General features: G+C 46.0%; 1 protein-coding gene across 1 annotated transcript in view; it reads left to right on the forward strand.

Annotated features, from left to right (window-relative positions):
• LOC115477517 overlaps positions 1 to 20271 on the forward strand; it is an 881049-nt gene extending 860778 nt beyond the window's left edge. Inside the window, 3 exon segments of the mRNA XM_030214839.1 lie at positions 17105 to 17286; positions 18019 to 19747; positions 19750 to 20271. Coding sequence (XP_030070699.1) covers positions 17105 to 17286; positions 18019 to 19747; positions 19750 to 20108 — 2270 coding nt within the window. The 3' untranslated portion in view covers positions 20109 to 20271.
• Positions 20272 to 25950: the final 5679 nt, after the last annotated feature.

The following is a 25950-nucleotide window of genomic DNA, read 5'->3' on the forward strand; positions in this document are numbered from 1 at the left end:
GTATGTTCTTGCTAGTTGCAATCGTTTGTTTAAATTTATTCATGAGAGTAACTACCGTGTTTCCCCGAATATAAGACACTGTCTTATATTAATTTTTCCTACCCAAGACCCGCTAGGTCTTATTTTCAGGGGAGGTCTTATTTTTTGGGGGGGAAACATCGGGGTCGCCCCCCCCCACCCGAGGTTGCCGGGCCTCCCCTCCGTCGCTCCCAACCTGAAACGCCTCCTTTCACCTTCCTTCGCAAGTTCGGAGCAAGCAGCAGCAGGGCAAACCTCACCTTCCTTCTGTGCCCCGCCTTCGCCTGACGTTACTTTATGTCAGGCGAGGGTGGGACACGGAAGGCTGAATCCAGAGGTCAATATTCTATCCTCATTCTTCTTGATCTTTCCGCTGCTTTTGACACTGTCAATCACAGCATACTTCTCGATACCCTATCCTCACTTGGATTCCAGGGCTCTGTCCTTTCCTGGTTCTCTTCCTACCTCTCCCTCCGCACCTTTAGTGTTCACTCTGGTGGATCCTCTTCTACTTCTATCCCTCTGCCTGTCGGCGTACCTCATGGTTCTGTTCTTGGTCCCCTCCTCTTTTCTATCTACACTTCTTCCCTTGGTTCATTAATCTCATCCCATGGCTTTTCCTACCATCTCTATGCTGATGACTCCCAAGTCTACTTTCCTACCCCTGATATCTCACCTTGCATCCAAACCAAAGTTTCAACGTGCTTGTCTGACATTGCTGTCTGGATGTCTCAACGCCACCTGAAATTAAAATATGACCAAAACCGAGCTTCTCATTTTCCCCCCCAACCCCACCTCCCCGCTCCCCCCGTTTTCTATTTCTGTTGATGGCTCTCTCATTCTCCCTGTCTCCTCAGCTCGAAACCTTTGGGTCATCTTTGACTCTTCTCTCTCCTTCTCTGCTCATATCCAGCAGATTGCCAAGACCTGTCGTTTCTTTCTTTCAACATCCGTAAAATCCGCCCCTTTCTTTCCGAGCACTCTACCAAAGCCCTCATCCACACCCTTGTCACCTCTCGTTTAGACTACTGCAATCTGCTTCTTGCTGGCCTCCCACTTAGTCACCTCTCCCCTCTCCAGTCGGTTCAAAACTCTGCTGCCCGTCTCGTCTTCCGCCAGGGTTGCTTTACTCATACTACCCCTCTCCTCAAGACCCTTCACTGGCTCCCTATCCGTTTTCGCATCCTGTTCAAACTTCTTCTACTAACCTATAAATGTACTCACTCTGCTGCTCCCCAGTATCTCTCCACACTCGTCCTTCCCTACACCCCTTCCCGTGCACTCCGCTCCATGGATAAATCCTTCTTATCTGTTCCCTTCTCCACTACTGCCAACTCCAGACTTCACGCCTTCTGTCTCGCTGCACCCTACGCCTGGAATAAACTTCCTGAGCCCCTACGTCTTGCCCCTTCCTTGGCCACCTTTAAATCTAGACTGAAAGCCCACCTCTTTAACATTGCTTTTGACTCGTAACCACTTGTAACCACTCGCCTCCACCTACCCTCCTCTCTTCCTTCCCGTTCACATTAATTGATTTGATTTGCTTACTTTATTTATTTTTTGTCTATTAGATTGTAAGCTCTTTGAGCAGGGACTGTCTTTCTTCTATGTTTGTGCAGCGCTGCGTACGCCTTGTAGCGCTATAGAAATGCTAAATAGTAGTAGTAGTAGTAGTATTTGTGACCTGGATTGGCCACTGTTGGAAAAAGGATGCTGGGCTTGATGGACCTTTGGTCTGTCCCAGTATGGCAATACTTATGTATTTATAATACCTTTCAAGTATGACGAGCCAGTAATTGTTTCTTAAAATCCTTTAAGAAATCCAAACAGCCTTATAAGTAGTGGAAATTCTAAGTCCAAAGTACTTTTTCTATTAGTTCGTCAACCATGTTCCATATCATCATGCTGATCAATCCATAGACTGGTGGGTTGTGTCCATCTACCAGCAGGTGGAGATAGAGAGCAATCCTTTTGCCTCCCTATATGTGGTCATGTGCTGCCGGAAACTCCTCAGTATGTTCTCTATCTCAGCAGGTGGTGGTCACACACAGCAGCAGCTCTGGCTAGGTCTCCAAGCCTAATTTTTAGGTTTTGTTGAGTACCTGGGGTTGAGGGCTGTTCTTGAGCAAGTGCAAACCTGGTGGTGCCAGGTCCCTCCTTTTCTCCCCCCTCCCGCTGGCTCCGTAAAAAAAAAAATAAAAAAATTTTGGACGTCCTTTAAGGGCGTTTATTTCAACGTTTATATTAGCGTTTATTGCAGCTGCTCACTGGGACACCAGTTCGTTACAGCTTGGAGCGAGAAGCAGGTAATTTTTACCTTTTTGTAGCGGGCAGGGGGTTCCCTGATTGGTCTCCACGTGGCCTATGGCGTCGGAGGGAGAGGGCGCGAAGAATCGCTCCCCGGACCGCGTATGCGCTTGTAGCGGGGATGCGGGGGTCTTAAAGCCTGATTCGCCCTTTTTGGGCATCAGTTTGGAGGCCGGTCAGTGTCCCGGTTCTTCCTCCGGTGCGGCGGTTTTTCCGCCATAAACGCCCATCCCCCGCTGCTCGCCCCCTCCATTTTGGCCGGCCACTCTGCTCGGATGGCTTCTTCTTGGGCCGCCCTCGAGTTGGGAGACGTTAATGCTATGGTCGCCCTTGATTCGGGTGACGGCAAAAAAGCGGCCAAAGTTAAGCGCCGTTCTTCCCGCGCGGCTCCTTCTCGGAGTGTCGCGCCGGATGCCATTTTGGATGCACAGCATGTTTCTCCTCCGCTCTTGCGAGCACCGGTTGAGGGTGCGTCTAGGGCTGTGGCCCAGGCTGCAGAAGTGCACAGTCTGGGGGGTTTCTCCCCCGAGTTCATTTTGCTGCTGCATCAGGCCTTCCTTATGCAAAACGCTGCCCCTGCTCCCTTGTCCGATAAAGGGGTTGAGGCCTCCGGAAGCAAACGCCCTCGGGTGGATTTCCAGGCCCTAGAAGGTTCTGTCTCCTCTGATGTAGATGAGGGCAACGTATCTGAGTTCTCCCAACGGTCCTTTGGGGATTCCTTGGAGGAGACTGATTCCCGCTCGGATGGAGCGGATGACCCCTCTGCAGCATGGATTTTTCGCTCAGAGGATTTGCCCAACCTGTTAGTGCAGGCCATGAGCATTTTGAAGATTTCCTCTCCAGAGGACGTCTCTCCCTCAGCCTCTGTTGGCTCCGCCATTATGCTGGGGATGAAGCACTCGCCTAGAACCTTCCACGTGCATGAAGCCATGCACACCTTGATTTCGGCTCAATGGGATGTCCCGGAAGCGAGCCTCAAAGTGGCTAGGGCTGTGTCCCGCCTCTATCCTCTGCCTGAAGGTGAACGGGAGGCCTTTCTTTGGCCTACTGTGGATTCTTTAATCACTGCGGTGACTAAGAAAACGGCGTTGCTGGTGGAAGGTGGCACGGCCCTAAAGGACGCCCAAGACAGAAGATTGGAGGCGGCTTTAAGGTCGTCCTTTGAGGCGGCTGCCTTAAGTTTGCAGGCCTCAGTTTGCGGCTCCTATGTGGCCAGGGCGTGCCTGACGATTGTGCAGCGGGCTTCCCCCTCAGATCCTTCCTTGAGGGCTGATTGGCCGGCCCTGGAATCGGGCTTGGCCTATTTGGCAGACTTGCTGTATGATGTCTTGAGAGCCTCGGCTAAAGGTATGGCTCAGACAGTCTCTGCACGACGTTGGCTTTGGCTGAAGCATTGGTCTGCTGACCACGCCTCTAAGTCTCGCCTGGCTAAGTTGCCTTTTAAAGGCAAGCTGCTCTTTGGGGTCGAGCTGGACAAAATTGTGACCGATCTCGGCACGTCTAAGGGCAAGAGGTTACCAGAGGTCAGGGCTCGGGCCAGTGGTGCCCGCCCCGGTTCCTCCAAAGGGCGGTTTCAGCAAGCCCGTCGGTATCGCCCGGGCAAGTCGGGCTCCTCTGCCCCCTCTTCCTTCAAGAGGAACTTCTCCCCCAAGCAACATTCCTTTCGCAGAGACCGCCGTCCCGGAGGTGCGTCCTCCGGTCCCTCCCCAGGGTCTCGTACCCAATGACGGGGTCCTGGTCCATGGCCCAGAGCAGATTGGAGGAAGCCTGTCCTCGTTTCTGGGCGAGTGGACCAGGGTAACTTCAGACGCTTGGGTGCTGGAAGTCATCAGAGACGGCTACAAGCTAGAGTTCTGCCGACCCTTAAGAGACGGGTTTGTACACTCTCCCTGCAAGTCTCCGGTCAAAGCTGTGGCAGTGCAGCAGACTTTGGACAATCTGATCCGCCTGGGTGCGGTCGTTCCGGTGCCAGAAGATCAGCTTGGCAAGGGACGTTACTCCATTTACTTTGTGGTACCAAAGAAAGGAGGTTCTGTACGGCCTATCCTCGACCTCAAAGGGGTCAATCGGGCCTTAACAGTTCGGCACTTCAGAATGGAGACTCTCCGCTCTGTTATAGAGGCAGTGAAGGCAGGGGAGTACCTGGCATCCTTGGACATCAAGGAAGCTTACTTGCATATTCCCATCTGGCCTCCTCATCAACGCTTTCTGCGTTTTGCAGTCCTGGGCCGACACTTCCAGTTCAGAGCCCTCCCGTTCCGGTTGGCTACTGCTCCACGGACCTTCTCCAAAGTAATGGTGGTCATCGCGGCCTTCCTACGAAAGGAAGGAGTACAAGTCCATCCTTATCTGGACGACTGGTTGATCCAAGCCCCCTCTTATGCAGAGTGCGGCAAAGCTGTGGATCGGGTGATTGCTCTTTTTTTTTTTTTAAATCATTTATTTATAATTTTTTCATTTTACAAGGATCACTTGCAAAACAGTAAAACAGAGATGATTGTACATTAAAACAATATTTGAAGAAAACAATCTCAACAAGATAAATGGATTTTGTACAATCTTTCTCTTTCTTAGACCACAAAATAAATAGGGAGAGTGAAACAAGACAAGGAGATCAATTTAAGCAACAGCAAACAAAGAAAACGTGGTATTAACCCGATTATCCCCAGTTATTATTTATCTAAATCATTTTTCCACATTGATCATCTGGTTGGTTTCTTCAAGACCATAACGGTGCATAGTCCATCAATTTCATTGAAAACATAGTTATTGTCCAATATTAGTGAAAGTAATACACCTGATTTCATTTTTTTTTCCCTTTTAAAACCAGAAATTGTTTAACAATACAAACCCTTGAATCTTCAATCCAATTCCCTCTGATTAAAGTAATCCCAGTTTCAAAGGCTTCACTCCTTTTGAAATTAAGAGGAATCATTTCAGAGGAAAAAAAACATTAGGAGTCATACCTGGAACTCTGGGAAAACAACAATCTCGATATTAATCATCTACAACAATATTCATTTTGTTCAAATTTTTTCTGGTCTTATTATCATTTTCAAATCTTAACCGTTTCCTACTTCAGTAGAACTTCATTTGCTGTATATTCTCAAATGATTCAATTAGATTATCCATGTGGCTCATTAACAAGACTATATCTGAAGCAAAGTCATTCTCTACCACCGTCAGGTCCTGGAGCACCCTCCAGATGACATTCAATGCAACCTCCACGGGAGCCAAAAACTCCAAGCTGATAACTCTTAAGGGTTTAGGAGTAGCACCGCCGACACGGGTTCAGCTGTAAACGACTTCCGTTTCAGCATACACTCCTGACTCACTCCTCCACCCCTTTGGGCATGGTGGTTAAATGATTTTGAGGGTGATTGCTCTTTTGAGCTCCCTGGGGTGGATCATCAACTGGGAGAAAAGCCAGCTGCGCCCAACTCAGTCCCTGGAGTATCTGGGAGTTCGATTCGACACCCAAGTGGGCAGAGTGTTCCTGCCAGACAATCGGATTGTCAAGCTTCAGGCTCAGGTGGACCAGTTCCTAGCAGCCTCTCCTCTTCGGGCTTGGGACTATGTGCAGCTGTTGGGCTTAATGACGGCCACGATGGAAGTAGTGCCCTGGGCCAGGGCTCATATGAGACCACTACAACACTCTCTGCTGCAGCGTTGGACTCCAGTGTCGGAGGATTATGCTGTGCGCCTTCCCTTGGACCAGCGGTGCGCAGGCGCTGAGCTGGTGGCTGAGGACAGACAAGTTGTCTGCAGGAATGTAGTTACGACGGACGCCTCTTTGTCGGGCTGGGGAGCCCACTGCTTGGGAAGGACAGCGCAGGGGCTCTGGTCTCCTGCAGAGGCAAAGTGGTCTATCAACCTCCTGAAACTCAGAGCCATTCGGTTGGCGCTTTTGGAGTTTCTCCCGGTATTAGCGTTGAAGCCAGTACGGGTCCTGTCGGACAATGCCACGGCTGTGGCCTATGTCAATCGCCAGGGAGGTACCAAGAGCGCCCCTCTAGCCAAGGAGGCCATGAATCTATGCCAGTGGGCGGAAGCGAACCTGGAACAGCTGTCGGCGGCCCACATTGCAGGAGTCATGAATGTCAAGGCGGACTTTCTCAGTCGCCATACCTTGGATCCCGGAGAGTGGCAGTTATCGGCTCAGGCGTTCTTGGACATCACGAAGCGCTGGGGCCAGCCGAGCCTAGATCTGATGGCATCTTCGGCCAATTGCCAAGTGCTGCGCTTTTTCAGCAGAGGACGGGACCCTCGATCTCTAGGAGTAGATGCTCTTCTCCAACAGTGGCCGACACAGGAGCTTCTCTATGTGTTCCCGCCCTGGCCCATGTTGGGCAGGGTACTAGACCGGGTGGCAAAGCATCCGGGCCGGATAATCCTGGTGGGTCCGGACCGGCCCAGACGTCCCTGGTATGCGGACTTGATCAGGCTCTCAGTGGACGACCCTCTGCGGCTGCCAGTGGAGCAGGGCCTGTTGCATCAGGGTCCCGTGGTGATGGAGGATCCCTCCCCCTTTGGTCTTACGGGCTGGCTATTGAGCGGCAGCGTCTGAGGAAGAAGGGCTTCTCAGACAAGGTCATCGCCACTATGCTGAGAGCGAGGAAGCGCTCTACTTCTACTGCTTACGCCAGGGTTTGGCGTTCCTTTACAGCGTGGTGTGAGGCAGGCTCACTTTCTCTCTTCACTGCTCCAATTTCTTCAGTGTTGGCGTTCCTGCAAGAAGGTCTGGAGAAAGGCCTGTCACTCAGTTCCCTTAAAGTCCAGGTAGCGGCTCTGGCTTGCTTTAGGGGCCGCCTGAAGGGTGCATCCCTGGCTTCGCAGCCAGATGTGGTGCGTTTTCTCAAGGGAGTTAATCACCTGCACCCTTCTCTGCACTCAGTGGTGCCTGCGTGGAATCTCAATCTGGTGCTAAGAGCCTTGCAGAAGCCGCCTTTTGAACCCTTGTCGAGGGCATCTCTGAAAGACCTGACGTTGAAAGCAGTCTTTTTGGTGGCTATCACTTCAGCCAGAAGAGTTTCCGAGCTCCAGGCTCTATCATGTCGAGAGCCTTTTCTGCAGTTCACTGAGGCAGGAGTGTCTATTCACACAGTGCCTTCCTTCCTGCCCAAGATTGTTTCTCGCTTCCATGTGAATCAGCAGCTCTGTCTCCCATCCTTTCATAGGGAGGACTACCCAGAGGAGTACTCTGCTCTCAAATATCTAGATGTGAGACGAGTCATCATCAGATACTTGGAAGTGACCAATGATTTCCGGAAGTCGGATCATCTGTTTGTCCTGTTTGCAGGTCCTCGTAAGGGTCTGCAGGCTGCTAAGCTTACAGTGGCAAGATGGGTCAAGGAAGCCATTGCAAGCGGCTTATGTGGCCGCGGGAAGGTGCCGCCTATCCAGCTGAAGGCTCACTCTACTAGAGCTCAGGCGGCCTCGATGGCAGAGGCCGGGTCTGTCTCCTTGGAAGAGATTGCAAGGCGGCAACTTGGGCATCGGCCCATACCTTCTCCAGGCATTACCGCTTGACTGTGGCTGCTCGGGCGGAGGCCCCGGTTTGGAGCTTCAGTGTTGCGGTCAGGGATTTCAATGTCCCGCCCTGGGTGAGTACTGCTTTCTGTACATCCCACCAGTCTATGGATTGATCAGCATGATGATATGGAAGGTAAAATTATGTATCATACCTGATAATTTTCTTTCCATTAATCATAGCTGATCCATCCATAGCCCCTCCCAGATATCTGTACTGTTTATATTCTGGTTGTATTTCAGGTTCAAGTTTAGTCTTCAGTTCCTGTTCAGGAGGACTTCGTGTTCAAGTTTTTTCAATTGGATTCTTCAAGAGTTGAGACGAGTTTGTGTTACAGTGAGCTGCTGCATTCCTCTCCCCTCCGTTTTACGGGGCTGGATTGAGACCTAAATTCTGCCGGCGCTCCCTCCCGCTTCGTGCGGCTGTAGGGCAGCTTTGTACCCCTCCCGCTTCGGCGGTGTTAGGGTCAGTCAGCTCCTCCCGCGGTTGCGGTTGCAGGATAAGCCAGACCCCCCGCATCGGCGGGTGTGGTGTCCCTCCCCCCGCTCCGCGGGGATGAGCTGGACGGATTCCCCTCCCCCACTTGTGTGGGGATGAGCTGGGTTAATTCCCCTCCCCCGTTTCGGCGGTGGTGAGCTGGGCAGAGTGTCCCTTTGTGGGTGTAATTCTCTAAGTGCTGAGTCCTGCGGATGGAGCTTTGATATCGACATACTGAGGAGTTTCCGGCAGCACATGACCACATATAGGGAGGCAAAAGGATTGCTCTCTATCTCCACCTGCTGGTAGATGGACACAACCCACCAGTCTATGGAGTGATCAGCTATGATTAATGGAAAGAAAATTATCAGGTATGATACATAATTTTACCTTTCGACATTCAGGAGTAAAATTATAAATTGTAAAATGGACAAACAATCCCCCTAAAGATAAACACAAATAAAGGGGTATAAGAATCTTCTTACAATACCCTATGCACATAACTAAGAACAAAAAACACATAACCTCTCCCCCCCCCAAAAAAAAAAAAAATATATACAGTGCAATCTGCTTAAGTGCAAGGGTCTGGGACCAAAGAAATACATGCAGTTAACCAGAGCGTGCACTTGTGACCCAAAGAAGCTTGACATCTGATAAACATATGTACAGTACTGTTTATTATACGTACAGTATACAGTCTCCGTTAACTGACATTAGGCTGACTTGAAGTAATCAGTTATAGTCAGTAGTAAATAAAAGCGAAATCATCACAGACTGGATCACATCAGAGAACCTAGATCTACTTTTCATCACAGAAACCTGGATCCGTCAATCAGAAGATCCTATCATAAACGAACTATGTCCTCCGGGCTACAAAATATCACACTTGCCCAGAAAAGACAAAAGAGGAGGAGGAATTGCACTCATCTACAGATCACACTTCTCCGTAGAACCTACCTCAGAGTCCATCTCAACTCTATTCGAATAGCCTCTATAAAACTATATAGCCCCCATGCTATACGATCATTTAACCTGCATACTGTTATACAGACCTCCTAATAATTGGAACCATAACCAAACCGCATTCATGGACTTTATATCAAATGCATGCGTCAACAACTCCATTATACTACTACTAGGGGACCTAAACCTCCATTTAGAAGACTCCAACTCTGCCCACACCCGGGACTGTATAGACTTCCTCTAATAGTACCAACCCATAATAAAGGCCACTCACTCGTTATCATCACACACAAACGTTCTACAGATCAAAACTTCCTCCTATCAGACATCCACTGGGTCGCCTCTCCCTGGTCCGACTACCACAAAGCAACCCTATCTGTACAATGGTGGAAAAAAGATCAACCCAAACCCCCGGAACCCACAACAGTTATAACCAGAGGACGAATCGAAAAAGATACATTTTGGCAACTTATCTACGACAACAATTGGACGGTAGACCCAAATACAAACCACTTCCTTGCTGATTTGGACCACAGATGCAAACTTATTTTAGATGAAATTGCTCCGCCACACTCCAAAACCCTACATACAAAGAAAAACCCTCTCCATGGTTCAACGAGGAATTAAAAAACTAAAGAAGAAACCAGAAAACTAGAAAAAACTTGGAGCAAATCAAAAGACGATCTAACCCTGAATACGTGGAACAACACAAAAAAAAAATACAAGAATGAAATTAAACGAGCCAAAAGAACATACTATACAAAACAAATCACAGCCACCGGAACAGACATAAAAAAACAATACAAAATCATAAAATCATAAAAATCTTCTTAACACGAACCCAGTAACAACTTCACCTTCAAACTGTTCATCTGCCAACCAGCTGGCCAAATACTTCAATGATAAAATCACTAATCTGTACAACACAGTTCCCCATGATGATACCAATATTGACACTTTCCTTGACGAACTGGACCCTGACTCTGAAGAGATCCCAGCAGATCGCTACTGGACAAATTTCACCCCCTCAGCACTAAGGAAGTCTCCTCAGCACTATCCAAACTCTCCAAGTCTCACTGCCACCTGGACCCATGCCCCAATTATCTTATGAAAAATGTCCCAGAACGATTCATTACTGAACTCACCACCCACTTAAATTTCCTACTTCAACAAGGGAATTGTGAGACTAAAAGATACAACAAAACGCTATGTAGAAAATGATGAAGAAAAAGCCAATTTGCTAATAGATACTTTTGTTCTGTTTTCACTGAAGAAAACCCTGGGGAAGGACCGAGAGGGACTGGCAAAAGTACACCTGAGAATGAGGTGGATAGAGCGCCGTTCACAGAAGAGAGTGTGTATCAACAACTTGGAAAGCTAAAGGTGGACAAAGCCATGGGGCCGGACGGGATCACCCCCAGAATACTGAGGGAGCTCAGAGAGGTTCTGGCGGGTCCTCTTAAAGACTTGTTTAATAAATCCTTGGAGACGGGAGAGGTTCCGAGGGATTGGAGAACGGCGGAGGTGGTCCCTCTTCACAAAAGTGGGGATAGGGAAGAAAGCTGGAAAACTACAGGCCGGTAAGCCTCACTTCGGTTATTGGAAAAGTAATGGAAGCCATGCTGAAGGATAGGATAGTGAATTTCCTGGAAGCCAATAAGTTGCAAGATCCGAGACAACATGGTTTCACCAAAGGGAAATCGTGCCAAACGAATCTCATTGAATTCTTTGACTGGGTGACAGGAGAATTAAATCAAGGACGTGCTATGGACGTCATCTATTTAGATTTCAGCAAGCTTTTGACACGGTTCCCCACAGAAGGCTCTTAAATAAACTAGACGGCCTGAAGATAGGACCCGAAGTGGTGAACTGGATTAGGAACTGGTTGACGGACAGACGCCAGAGGGTGGTGGTGAATGGAGTTCGCTCGGAGGAGGGAAAGGTGAGTAGTGGAGTGCCTCAGGGATCGGTGCTGGGGCCCATTCTGTTCAATATATTGTGAGTGACATTGCCGAAGGGTTACAAAGTAAAGTTTGCCTTTTTGCGGATGACACCAAGATTTCCAACAGAGTGGACACCCGGAGGGAGTGGAAAACATGAAAAAAGATCTGAAGAAGCTAGAAGAATGGTCTAACGTTTGGCAATTAAAATTCAATGCGAAGAAATGCAAGTGATGCACTTAGGGAGTAGAATCCAAGGGAGACGTATGTGTTAGGCGGGGAGAGTCTGATAGGCACGGACGGGGAGAGGGATCTTGGGGTGATAGTATCTGAGGACCTGAAGGCGACGTAACAGTGCGACAAGGCGGTGGCCGTAGCTAGAAGATTGCTAGGCTGTATAGAGAGAGGAGTGACCAGCAGAAGAAAGGAGGTTTAATGCCCCTGTATAAGACGTTGGTGATGGCCCCACCTGGAGTATTGTGTTCAGTTTGGAGGCCGTATCTTGCGAAGGATGTTAAAAAAATGGAAGCGGTGCAAAGAAAAGCTATGAGGATGGTATGGGATTTACGTTCCAAGACGTATGAAGAGAGGCTTGCTGACCTGAACATGTACACCCTGGAGGAAAGGAGGAACAGGGGTGATATGATACAGACGTTCAAATATTTGAAAGGTATTAATCCGCAAACGAATCTTTTCCGGAGATGGGAAGGCGGTAGAACGAGAGGACATGAAATGAGATTGAAGGGGGGCAGACTCAGGAAAGATATCAGGAAGTATTTTTTCACAGAGAGGGTGGTAGACGCTTGGAATGCCCTCCCGCGGGAGGTGGTGGAGATGAAAACGGTAGCGGAGTTCAAACATGCGTGGGATATGCATAGAGGAATCCTGTGCAGAAGGAATGGATCCTCAGAAGCTTAGCTGAAATTGGGTGGCGGAGCAGGTGGGGGGAAGAGGGGGTGGTGGTTGGGAGGCGAGGATAGGGGAGGGCAGACTTATACGGTCTGTACCAGAGCCGGTGATGGGAGGCGGGACTGGTGGTTGGGAGGCGGGAAATACTGCTGGGCAGACTTTTATGGTCTGTGCCCTGAAAAGGACAGGTACAAATTCAAGGTAAGGTATACACATATGAGTTTGTCTTGGGCAGACTGGATGGACCATGCAGGTTTTTTTCTGCCGTCATCTACTATGTTACTATGTTAAGGCTCCTTCCCTTCCGAACACGGCAATATTCTACTTACACCAATACCAAAAAAACCCCAAGAAACCAGTGAGTGACATCACTAATTATCGACCTGTGGCCTCCATCCCTCTTCTAATCAAACTGATGGAAAATAGAGTGACCTCCCAACTTAACGAATTCACTCAAAAGTTCTCCATATTACATGAATCACAATCGGGCTTCTGACCTGCACACAGCACAGAAACAGTACTTCTCACCTTGATTTCAAACAGGAAATTTCAATTGGCAACAAAATACTTCTTCTGCAGTTCGACCTATCCAGTGCATTTGACATGGTAGACCATACTATTCTTACAAAATTACTGGACAAACTAGGGATCAGCGGAAACATAAGTACTAAGCACTGCCATGCTGGGAAAAGACCAAGGTCCATCAAGCCCAGCACTCCGTCTCTGACAGCGGCCAATCCAGGCCCCAAGAACCTGGCAAAACGCCAAAATTTAATAACGATCAATGGACTTTTCCTTCAGGAATCTGTCCAGACCCCCTTTAAACTCAGGAAGGCCGGTTGCCGTCACTACCTTCTCCGGCAATGAGTTCCAGAGTCTAACCACGCGCTGAGTAAAGAAAAACTTTCTTCATTGTTTTAAACCTACCACATTCTAATTTCATCTTGTGTCCCCTAGTTCTGTTATTGTTAGAAAGTGTAAACAAACGCTTCACATCTGTCCGCTCTACCCCACTCATGATTTTGTAGACCTCTATCATATCACCCCTCAGCCGCCTTTTCTCCAGGCTAAAGAGTCCTAGCCGTCTTAACCTCTCCTCATAAGGTAGTCATCCCATCCCTTTTATCATTTTCGTTGCCCTTCTCTGCACCTTCTCCAATTCCTTTATATCTTTTTTGAGATGAGGCAACCAGAACTGAACACAATACTCCAGGTGCGGTTGCACCATGGAGCGATATAACGGCATTATAACATCCTCATGCTTGTTTTCTATCCCTTTTCTAATAATACTCAACATTCTGTTCGCCTTCTTGGCCGCCGCAGCACATTGAGCGGAAGATTTGAACGTCCTATCCACGATGACTCCCAGATCCCTTTCTTGGTCCGTAACTCCTAAAGCAGAACCTTGCATGACATAGCTGTAATTCGGGTTCCTCCTTCCCACGTGCATCACTTTGCACTTGTCAACGTCGAACTTCATCTGCCATTTGGACGCCCAATCCCCCAGTCTCACGAGGTCCTCTTGTAATCTTTCACACTCCTCCCGCAACGAGACGATCCTGGATAACTTTACTCCCATCTCAAGGTCATTTATAAATATGTTAAAAAGCAGCGGTCCCAGCACAGACCCCTGAGGGACCCCACTAACTACCCTTCTCCATCGAGAATAATGACCATTCAACCCTACTCTCTGCTTCCTATCTTTTAACCAGCTCTTAATCCACATCATTAAGTGGATAAAAAGTTTCATCACCACCAGATCATATGAGGTCAAATCAATCTCATCAATATTGCCTGCGTGGTCATCAAAATGTGGAGCCCCCCAAGGCTCACCTCTATCCCAAATCCTCTTCAACCTTATGATGATTCCTCTGGCCAAATCCCTATCCAAATCCGGCCTTAACCCCTTCATCTACGGTGATGACGTCACAATATTCATCCCTTTCCAATCCAACCTTACAGAAATCTCAGAGAAAATAATCACTGCCATGAGCATCCTAGCATCCTGGGCCAACGCTTTCAAGATGAAAATGAACAAAGAAAAAACTCAATGCCTAATCCTTTCATCGCAACACGCTACTCTGCTCCCAACCACCCTGATCACCCCCGACGTTACAATCCCAATATCTGACAATCTAAAAATCCTAGGAGTAACATTAGACAACCACCTAACTTTGGAAACTCATGCAAAAGCCACGACGAAGAAGATGTTCAACATAATGTGGGTACTGAAAAGAGTAAAACCATTCCTTCCACAGAAAACTTTCCACAACCTAGTACAATCCACAGTACTCACCCATGCCGACTACTGCAACAGCATCTTCATCGGTTGCAAAGCCCAAATCATGAAAAAACTCCAAACCGCTCAAAACACAGCAGTCAGACTCATTTTTGGCAAATCACGATTTGAAAGTGCAACACCACTTCGTGAAAAACTTCACTGGCTCCCTATCAAGGTACGCATAAACTTCAAAGCCCACACAATGATCCACAAGATCCTCCATGGCGAATCTCCAAGCTACACGACCAACATGATTGATCTTCCAGCCAGGAACGGGTCCAAAGCTTCACGTACATATCTCAATCTTCATCTTCCCAATTGCAAAGGCCTCAAATAAAAAACCTACTATGCATCCAACTTCTCCGTTATAGGCAGCCAACTCTGGAACGCAATACCTCGACACATCCGAACAACAAATGAACACCTACCCTTCCGAAAGCTGCTGAAAACTTACCTCTTCAAACAAGCTTACCCAAACAACCCAACTTAATTCTTGAACTTAATACACACCACTAGCACTACCCATACTCCAATCCTCTCCCCCACATCTCTTCCTATTGTCCTACTCTTTATAACTGGATCATCTCCTGACACTTTGTACCATACTTTGTGTTATCTCTGTGATACTTTGTACCATACCTGTACCATACTTTATGTTATCTCTGTGATACTTGTACCATACCTTGTAAGCCGCACTGAACCTGCTATTGAGCGGGAAAGAACAGGGTATAAATGCTATAAATAAATACACTATTGGGTCTGTGAGTTCCGTAGACTACGTCTGCCAGACGGTAAAAACTGTCATAGCACTGATATCCAGTGGCCTCCAGATAGGCCCGCACGATGTTGAGACTCTCCAGCGCTCTTGCAAAAGTGACAGGAGGAGGTTGTTGAATTTCGTCAGCATGTGCCTCGCTGCTCATTTCATCATCTGTTTCATCATCAGCCGTTGTTGTCTGCGTGTAGGCGCATATCTCGACATCAATGCTGTCTTCAGCTGTTTGTAGCTCGCAATCAACAGCTACGTAGCGATGAAACTCCTCTTCAGTAACACTGGCTGGAATGTCAATAACCTGTTCATCTGACACCTTTGCAAGAGCTGCACCTGTTTCGTCCCTCTCCACATCCTTAACAAAGCTTGCCCGCTTGTAGCAGTTCACAATGGTTGCCTGTGTATCATGATTCCAGGCTTCTGTCTGCATATGTAGGGAATCCAACAGTGATAGATTACGAGCCAGTTCAACAGCATGTTTATCCTTGCCAGTCTGGTCATCCATAACGCTCATCAGATGACGTAATGTTGTTTGAAATTGGCTATTGTGCCCTGATCCATAGGTTGGATCAGAGAGGTAGTGTTTGGTGGCAGGAAGACCAACTTGACGTTAGACAGCCTGACATCATCTCTGTGTGCAGCATAATTATCACAAAGTAACAAAATCTGATGCTTTTGTGCCCGCATTCTAGTGTCTAATTTCTTTAGCCATTGCTTCCAAATTTCCCAGTCATCCATGAATTTGCATTAGCCTCGTATGACACAGGAAGTCGCTTAACTTTCTTGAAACAACAGGGCTGATTGCTCTTTCCAATGACGATGGGTTCCAACTTCTCACTCCCATCCATATTGCAGCAAAGGAGGATCGTCAGTCAGTCCTTCGATGTTTTACCTCCAGTAGTTTCGGCATGTTTGAATGCAAGTGTTCCATCAGGAATCGCTCACCAGTGCAAAATGCCACGAGGTGCAAACTCGTTCAAGATGGTAGGAAGAACTGAAACAGCCCAATTTTCAGCACCAAAGTCATCAGCATCTTGTTTCTCACCATGCTGTTTATTGAATTTTTTATGTTGTTCCTCTCCTTCCATCTTTCCAACCATCCAACAGTGGCTTTGAATTCAGTTAGTCCAAGACTTTCAGCTAGCTAGTTAGCTTTCTCCATAAGCAGTGGACCACTGACAGGAAACTGTCAGCTCCTGACTCGAGAAACCACTGAAGAAGAGCATCTTCTACTTTCTCAGCTTTTCCCGCCCGTTTCTGTTTCCTGTGTGGATTTGTATTGTTTTGCCAGTCTTCCAGAAGCTGATCTTTCTGCTTCAAGACACGTGAAATTTGACTGGGATTGACACCATATTCTTTAGCAATAGATGCTTGACTTTGTTTTTTTAAATTTTAAGAACTTCTATTCGTTCAGCCAGTGTTAAAGTCTTACAGTTCCCCGCAGTGACGTCGACAGCTCCAGTTTACACTCTAACAACATTCTTTGCTTATTCTGCCTATGGCAGTTAAAGGGGTGGTAAATTTGAAATCTCGTTGGTTGTCAGGCGCCAATTGGCTTCCATATTCCGTGCGCGCGCTTATGTGGAGTCTTTCCTGCAGAGCAGCGGTCTTGAACCATGCATATAAGCAAATCTTGCACTTATCAGTGGTGCGCTAAACCGAAGTTTGTCCCCATAGAAATTGATGGCGCCAAAAACGGGACCGAAGTACGGCATGCAGTTAAACAGAGCATGCGCTTATCCGACGTGCTCTTAAATAGTGTGCACTGTATATATAAAATATGTACCTAGGTAGCCTTAGATGGATTGTTTGTCCATTTACTGACTCATCATTGCTGCTTTTATGCCTATGATACGTTTGGATTGTAGCTTTGTTTTTATGTCTTTTAATGCTGTTTTTTTCTTTAGAAAAAGAGGAGCCTGAAATAGTAATACAGAGAAGGGTCAGTGAGAAGCCTGAAGGGGAAAAGATGTTATCAGAAAGAGAGAACGAGCAGACTTATTCCTGTTCTGACTGGGAGAAAAGGGAAACAATCAAAATAAACAAAAACCTTCACCAGGAGGCTCAGCTCTGTGTGAAAACAGTACCAGTAATCTCAATCAGACAGGGGAAGAGGAAAGAAACCAGACAAGAGATCAAAAGCTGTTCCTGTGATCTTTGTGAGATATTCCTCCGCAATCTTGTCGATCTAAAATCACATCACAGATCTGATACTGAAGAGAGACCGTCTACATGTACGGACAGTGGGAAAAATGTCAGTCAAAAGAGAGAACTAAAGGGACAAACAGAAAACAGTCATAAAAGAGAAACATTTTACAGGTTCTGAATGTGGGAAAGGTTTCAGTAGGAAGAAACAGCTAATGCAACCCAAGAAAACTATAAAGAAACTAGAATGGTTACAAGTACAGAGCATGGGAAAAGCTTTACAAACAAAGCAGACATTTTAAAATATAAGAAAACATCACTGATGAGAGAACATCTTCATGTCCTGGAAGTGAGAAAAACTGCAAGAAGGAAGAACATTTTACAAAGAAATGCAAATTCCACCAAGGACAGAGATCAGTTTCAAGTGCTGAATGTCAGAAACGCCTTAGTCAAGAGGAAGCAGCTACAGATCATCAAAAAACTCAAACGGTGAGGAATCAGACACTTATACAGCTTGTTGGGAAGGAAACCTCACAAATTGCAAGAGACTTCGTTCAGCAGTGAAAACCATTTACATCTACTGACTTGGTAAAAGCTTCACTACAGACAGTCTGAGAGACCACCCGAAAACTGACACTGGAATGAAACCATTACCTGTACTGACTGTAAATAAAAGCTTCAGTCAGAAAGACACTTCACAAAACAGAAGAGAATCCACAGCATTGAGCTATTTCCATGTAGTGAGTGTGGTAAAAGCTTTAGTACAAAGGGATATTTGACCATACACAACAGAATCCACACAGGAGAAAATCTATTTCCATGTAGTGAGTGTGGTAAAAGCTTTAGTAGAAAGGGAAATTTGACCATACACAACAGAATCCACACAGGAGAAAATCTATTTCCATGTAGTGAGTGTGGTAAAAGCTTTAGTACAAAGGGAAATTTGACCATACACAACAGAATCCACACAGGAGAGAAGCCATTTAAATGTAGTGAGTGTGGTAAAATCTTTAGTAGAAAGGAATATTTGACCATACACAACATAATCCACACAGGAGAGAAGCCATTCACATGTAGTGAGTGTGGTAAAAGCTTTATTGAGAAGAGAACACTGAACAGACACCAGAGACAACACACAGGAGAGAAGCCATTTAAATGTAGTGAGTGTGGTAAAAGCTTTACAAGGAAGGAAGCACTAACCAAACACCAGAGACTCCACACAGGAGAGGAACTATTTACATGTAGTGAGTGTGGTAAAAGTTTTATTGACAAGGGAGCACTGACCATCCACCAGAAAATCCATACAGGAGAGAAGCCATTTAAATGTAGTGAGTGTGGTAAAAGCTTTATTGAGAAGGGAGCACTGACCAAACACCAGAAAGGCCACACAGGAGAGAAACCATTTACATGTAGTGAGTGTGGTAAAAGCTTTAGTAGAAAGGGAAGACTGATCACACACCAGAGAATCCACACAGGAGAGAAGCCATTTAAATGTAGTGAGTGTGGTAAAAGCTTTATAAGGAAGGAAGCACTAACCAAACACCAGAGACTCCACACAGGAGAGGAACTATTTACATGTAGTGAGTGTGGTAAAAGTTTTATTGACAAGGGAGCACTGACCATCCACCAGAAAACCCATACAGGAGAGAAGCCATTTAAATGTAGTGAGTGTGGTAAAAGCTTTATTGAGAAGGGAGCACTGACCAAACACCAGAAAGTCCACACAGGAGAGAAACCATTTACATGTAGTGAGTGTGGTAAAAGCTTTAGTACAAAGGGAAGACTGATCACACACCAGAGAATCCACACAGGAGAGAAGCCATTTAAATGTAGTGAGTGTGGTAAAAGCTTTAGTACAAAGGGAAATTTGACCTTACACAACAGAGTCCACATAGACGAGAAGCCATTTAAATGTAGTGAGTGTGGTAAAATCTTTAGTAGAAAGGAATATTTGACCATACACAACAGAATCCACACAGGAGAAAATCTATTTCCATGTAGTGAGTGTGGTAAAAGCTTTATTGAGAAGAGAACACTGAACAGACACCAGAGACTCCACACAGGAGAGAAACCATTTACATGTAGTGAGTGTGGTAAAAGCTTTAGTAAAAAGGGAAGACTGATCACACACCAGAGACTCCACACAGGAGGGAAGCCATTTACATGTAGTGAATGTGGTAAAAACTTTATTGAGAAGAGAGCACTAACCAAACACCAGAGACTCCACACAGGAGAGGAACTATTTACATGTAGTGAGTGTGGTAAAAGTTTTATTGACGAGGGAGCACTGACCATCCACCAGAAAATCCATACAGGAGAGAAGCCAAGGCCATTTAAATGTAGTGAGTGTGGTAAAAGCTTTATTGAGAAGGGAGCACTGACCAAACACCAGAAAGTCCACACAGGAGGAAACCATTTACATGTAGTGAGTGTGGTAAAAGGTTTATTGAGAAGGGAGTACTGACCAAACACCAGAGACTCCACACAGAAGAGAGTGATTCTATGTTATTCATGCAGAAAACCCACACAGGACTGAAACAACTTACAGGTACTGAGTGTGGTAAAAGCTTCACTGGGAAAGGAAAACATATAAAACACCAGAAAATCCAATTACCCTGTGAATCGTATGGAGAGACAGAAGATCCTGAGGCAGGAACAAATGCAGTCCAAGAACAAGAACATGTGGCAGAAGAATCCAGGCCTATTTTCCATCATGTTGAGAGCTACAGGCTTCATCGAAAAGAATTTCCAACCACACCTGCATAGGCTGCCTGTACATGTTACATTTTATGAACCCCAAAAGGAAGCTCTCTATAGTATGATGGAAGTTCTACAGCGAATGTTAGCAGTAAACTTGAGATCCTACTCCACATACCCTGGCCTAGGAGTGAGGTTCATTCCTGTCATAGTATGTTGAAAACTAACTCATCTGGAGAAATTGCCATGAGTGAAACTATATGTATGTACTGAGTGTGGTAAAAACTTTAGCTAGAAGTGCACTAATTTAGAGCGTGTTAACTGCTCATGCCCACTATATTCCTAGGGGCATTTTAGCATTTAGCACGCGCTTAAATCCAGTAGTGCACCTTAGTAAAGGAACCCCTAAATGTATTAACACCCCCCCCCCCCCCCCATTTACAAATCTGCCTGGCAATATAGATCCAGTCCATTCAAAGTGAATGGGCTGTGTCGGTATTACTACACCGACAGCCGCTAGCTCGGCTTTCTAAATGGGGGTAAATGTGGTAAAGGCTTCAGCTAGAAAGTATACTTCACAGTGCAGAAGTCATTCATGAGTGAAACCATGTACATGCACTGAATGTGGTAAAGCCTTCTTTCGGAATGCTCAAATAGAGTGGGGAAGATAAGTGTTACTCCAGGAAATGTACAGGGATCAAGCCCGGACACATAAATAGTTAAGGAGAGGAGAACTGAAAACTATGGATGAGAGATTGATAGCTGCAGCCCAGGACGGTGGATTATGGACTAGATAGTTCACAGCGAGTAGAGAGAAAAAACTGGTACAATTGACATCTCATACCTGGCTGTGAAGTGCTGGTGGCAGAAACGTTTTATACAGAAAGGCATAGCAAGGTGGCACATCTCATTCACTGACAACTCTGTAAAATCTTGAGTTTTTGTTTCCTTTGCTTATTTTTTATTTTTATTTTTTAATGATTTTATGTAAACTGCCTAGAAGCATCACTGTGCAATGGACTATTAAATTCTTATAAATATATAAAATTACAAGATAAATGTACCAGAAAAGCATCGGAATCATGATCCTGAAAAATTTGAGGAAAACAAAGAGGTTATGATAACCTGGAATATCCCCATCCTGACCAATAAAAAACATTGATTATAGAGGTGTCAGTCCTGAGCGATTACTTTATAGATTGCATGGAAGAGGAGAAGATCCTCCAGTATCAAGAAATGCAGAGAGAACCAAGAAAATGTGGCAATAAAAATTATAGAAATATTTCCCATCGCTTGATTGAAGAAATGTTCAAACACAGCTTGATAAGTTGCCCGTACATGCCCCCTTTTATCAGCCATTCCAGAGGCTGTGTGAAAATCCTGTCCCTTGCCCCTGGGGAGGGGGGAAAACACTTTAGCCCTAGAGGCTGGAATAAGAGAGACAATCAGACTTAGATATAGGCGCAACCAGTAAAAATCTTTATTGGTATCTCACTAAGCCAATACAAAATATTGTTCTCATCTGGAGCAGGTTTGTCACCCAGTAGCCAGACGCACAGACTGAACTTGTTGAAGCCGCACTGCACCTGCTATCGAGCGGGGTATACATGCTATAAATAAATAAATAACAAAACTGCTCAGCAAAAACCTTCCTAGCCATCACATATATACTGTTGTAAGTTTTGTTTTCTCCTAAATCATGTGATTTCTCCTAAACTAACTTGGGATCATATATGGATTTTCCTGTAATATTCTGTTATTTTTTATATGTATACATAAATGGCAATTTCCTACATTGTATCATCCTCTCGTCTTGTGTTCACATGCTTACTTTGTGGCAATTGGCTAATTCCGTGATCACAGCGTGGAAAACCAGCTAACAAATAAATAGTATGAAACACCTGGTGTCCTTCTTCTCTGAACACATATATCTGTTGGAACATCTTGGAGTCTGCAGAGTCCTCAGTCTTTCATCACCACCAAGGTTATATCCATGTGTATCTGCCATATATGGGCCGCATAACCTCAGTTCCTCCTAAGAGTCACCTTGATATGTAACATGTACTTTGCATTTACTGAGAAAGCACTGTAGTTTACATGCAGCTGCAGGAAGGAACTAAAAATATGCTGACGCCAGCAGAGCCACATTACAGGCCTAGTATAGGAAGGAATATACAGCTGCCTCACAGCAATGCCGACAGAACACATTCAAAGTGAATGAGCTTTGTCGGCATTACCGCGGCTTGATAAAATGGGGCCTTAGTGAATCAACTTTTAAAGGAAGGAACATGCATGTTCAATTAGGTTATATTGTGTTAACCCCTTTATTGAAGGGACCAACATTAGATTTTAAACAGTGCTTAAATTATAGACCTGAGGCAGTACTTGGGATACAATTACAGGATTATTTACACCAGCATCATCTATTAGACAGTTGGGTTTCCGCCTTGACTTTAACACAGAAACAGTTATATTAGCATTATTGACAGACCTAAGATGAAATTTAGACAAAGGCAGTTAGATCTGTCAGTGGCCTTTGACTTAGTAAATCATGACACTCTTTTGATTTGATTATCTTATTTGGGAGTGTCAGATACTTTCTATAAGTGGTTTGCAGGGTTTTTGCAACACCATAATCTACAGGTAGCTTGGAATGGATCTCTTTCTTACTCATAGAATATTGACCAGGGTGTCCCTCAGGTTCCCCATTGTCCCCTATCCTAGTTAATGTCTACTTGAGTGAGTTGCATCAGTTATTGTCCTCGTCTGAGATAAATTACTTTTCTTATGCTGTTGATGTTGGTATTTCCTGTGATAATATACTTTTCAAGAGACTGTGTAATGGAAGTGAATTTTAAAGATTGTTTTTCAACTCCGTCTTTGACCAAAATTAACTTTTCTTGTAAATACAAAAATAAGTTGGAATGCAGACGATAAGACACAGCTCTAACTAATTTGGTATGTGAAGGGGAGGATGGCACTTATTTCCCAGGCCCAGCTTGGCCACCTGGACTTGGGAAAGCATGTAACCACGTTCCCACAGACCTAAGCAGAGAAGCATTCTGTAATTTTCCTTAGAAGCATTCTGTAACTTTCCTTAGCTCTGGACATGAGCTAAGAGCCTAATAAAAAGGGAGGGCTTGTCACAGCAGAGTCAGGGTTCATCTGTGAGCAGATGTGCTGTGCAGAGGGTTTGTTCCTGGTTGTAAGGAGACTTTGAGCCTTCGCTGTAACGGACCTCCCGGCTGATGAGATAAGGGCCTGAGCTTCCTGACCAGTGATGTTGTATGTATAGTGTATGTATTATTTCTTTCCTGGTCTAAGAACTCTTGGCATTGCTTAGATGGAGACCAGTGATGTAATGATTGTTTATATAGCTAATCATTGTGTGTATACAGCTAATCGTTGTATATTTCTACCATTGTATATATCCTAATCATTGTAGAATTTAGCTCCTCTAATAAAGGTTTTCATTTACTTATTACAAATCCAAAAGAATCCACAGTAATTATTGAGCAGTCTGTGTTAGTGAGACAGGCTGTAAATCCAATGCAGTTCAGACTGCCGCATTGATGACATCTTTCATCATATCTCTCGATGGATGCTAGTGAACAATTTAAAGATTTATCCCGGTAAAATTAGTATTTTGTGGGTTGGGGGCAAAGATGTGGTGATACCAGGCATGACAATATAATTGTCAGATGCTGAGATTTCACTTCAGAGCGGTATCAAAATCTTTGGGGTAACACTGGACTCTACTTTGAGCATGAAAACACATATTATTATTATTAGCATTTATATAGCGCTACCAGACGCACGCAGCGCTGAACACCTGACACAAAGAGACAGTCCCTGCTCAAAAGAGCTTACAATTTAAATGATACAGACAGACAAGACAGTTACGGGTGAGGGAAGTAATGGGTGAAATTGTTCAGAAATCTTTTTTAAAACTCAAACATCTCCATAGAATTAAGTCTTTTCTGGAACAGTCACATTGAAGAACGGTATTGCAGGCTACAATAACCCATCAAGTAGACTACTGTAATATAGTCTTGCTTGGATTACCTGATTCTTCTATTCAGCGCTTAACAGCACGTGCAAAATGCAGCTGCCAAGTTGATTTGTGGAGGCAAATTCACTGACCACGCCATACTTTATTTGATTTAAATTGCACTGGTCTCCAGTTCAAGTTAGAATTCATTTTAAGCTGTTATTATTTGTTCACAAATTTTTACATGAGTTGGACCCCAAATCCCTTTCTAATGGGGTTTCATTCTACTCCATTTCTAGTACTCTAAGTTCAGTGCAAGAAACGAGGTTGACGATTCCACGTTTGTTTATTTGTCGTAAGATAATTATCAGATATAGAACAATAATTGGTAGAGGAGCAGAGTTACGGAACAAATTACCTAGAGATATTAGAAATATTACATGCTGTACTACATTTAGAAAGGCTTTGAAAACTATTCTGTTTACTCAATATCTGAAGGATTTTGTAGTCTGATGTAGGTCTGTTGACTAAATGGATTCATTGTTTATTCAATGGAATTTGTCCCATTGTTTACAATCTGTAATCTGCCTTGAGCCTTTTCAGGTAAAGCAGAAAGAAATGCCTACATTAGAATAGATGTGCAAAGTTGCCCCATAACTGAAACTATTTACATGTAGTAAGTGTGGTATAGCTTTGATGAGAGGAGCAGCTTAATGGTTAGTTCAGCAGTCTTTGATCCTCCATTGTCCCTGGTACAGAAACTTAGATTCCGAGCCCTTAAGGACAAAGAAACTACCTGCATATGAGATGTACAGCACTGGCTACATCCAGTTGCACTATAGAAATGGGAACAGGAACTTGAAGAGAAGGCTTCCGGGGCGACCGAGGCAGCGTGTACATTGCTACCGCTGCCAGGAGCACAGAAAGGTTGAAGAAGACTGCTGCCTGCGCCGGAGGGAGGGAGGAAGAGAGGGGGTAAACGGAGTCACGATCCTGGACCTCGCGGGGGGGGGGGGGCAGCAGAGGGAAGATGGATGGAGTGAGGGGTGGGGAGCAGAGGGAAGATGGATGGGACTGGGAGGGGTGGGGAGCAGAGGGAAGGACCAGGAGATGGATGGGACTGGGAGAGGAGGTGAGCAGAGGGAAGGCGCAGGAGATGGATGGGACTGGGAGCGGTGGGGAGCAGAGGGAAGATGGATGGGACTGGGAGAGGTGGGGAGCAGAGGGAAGATGGATGGGACTGGGAGGGGTGGGGAGCAGAGGGATGGACCAGGAGATGGATGGGATTGGGAGAGGTCAGGCACAACAGATGGATGGGTCAGGGGGATTGTGAGCAGAGGGAAGGAACAGAAGATGGATGAGACTGGGAGGGGTGGGGGAGCAGAGGGGAAGATGGATGGGACTGGGAGGAGTGGGGAGCAGAGGGAAGGAGCAAGAGATGGATGGGACTGGGAGGGGTGGGGAGCAGAGGGAAGACGAATGGGACTGGGAGGGGTGGGGAGCAGAGGGAAGGAGCAAGAGATGGATGGGACTGGGAGTGGTGGGGAGCAGAGGGAAAAAGCAGGAGATGGATGGGACTGGGAGGGGTGGGGAGCAGAGGGAAGGACCAGGAGATGGATTGGACTGGGAGAGGAGGTGAGCAGAGGGAAGGAGCAGGAGATGGATGGGACTGGGAGAGGAGGGGGAGCAGAGGGAGGCGCAGGAGATGGATGGGACTGGGAGGGGTGGGGAGCAGAGGGAAGGCGCAGGAGATGGATGGGACTGGGAGGGGTGGGGAGCAGAGGGAAGGAGCAATAGATGGATGGGACTGGGAGGGGTGGGGAGCAGAGGGAAGGAGCAAGAGATGGATGGGACTGGGAGGGGTGGGGAGCAGAGGAAGGGCGCAGGAGATGGATGGGACTGGGAGAGGCGGGGAGCAGA

The sequence above is a fragment of the Microcaecilia unicolor genome, chromosome 1 (genome assembly GCF_901765095.1).
Source record: "Microcaecilia unicolor chromosome 1, aMicUni1.1, whole genome shotgun sequence".
NCBI lineage: Eukaryota > Metazoa > Chordata > Amphibia > Gymnophiona > Siphonopidae > Microcaecilia > Microcaecilia unicolor.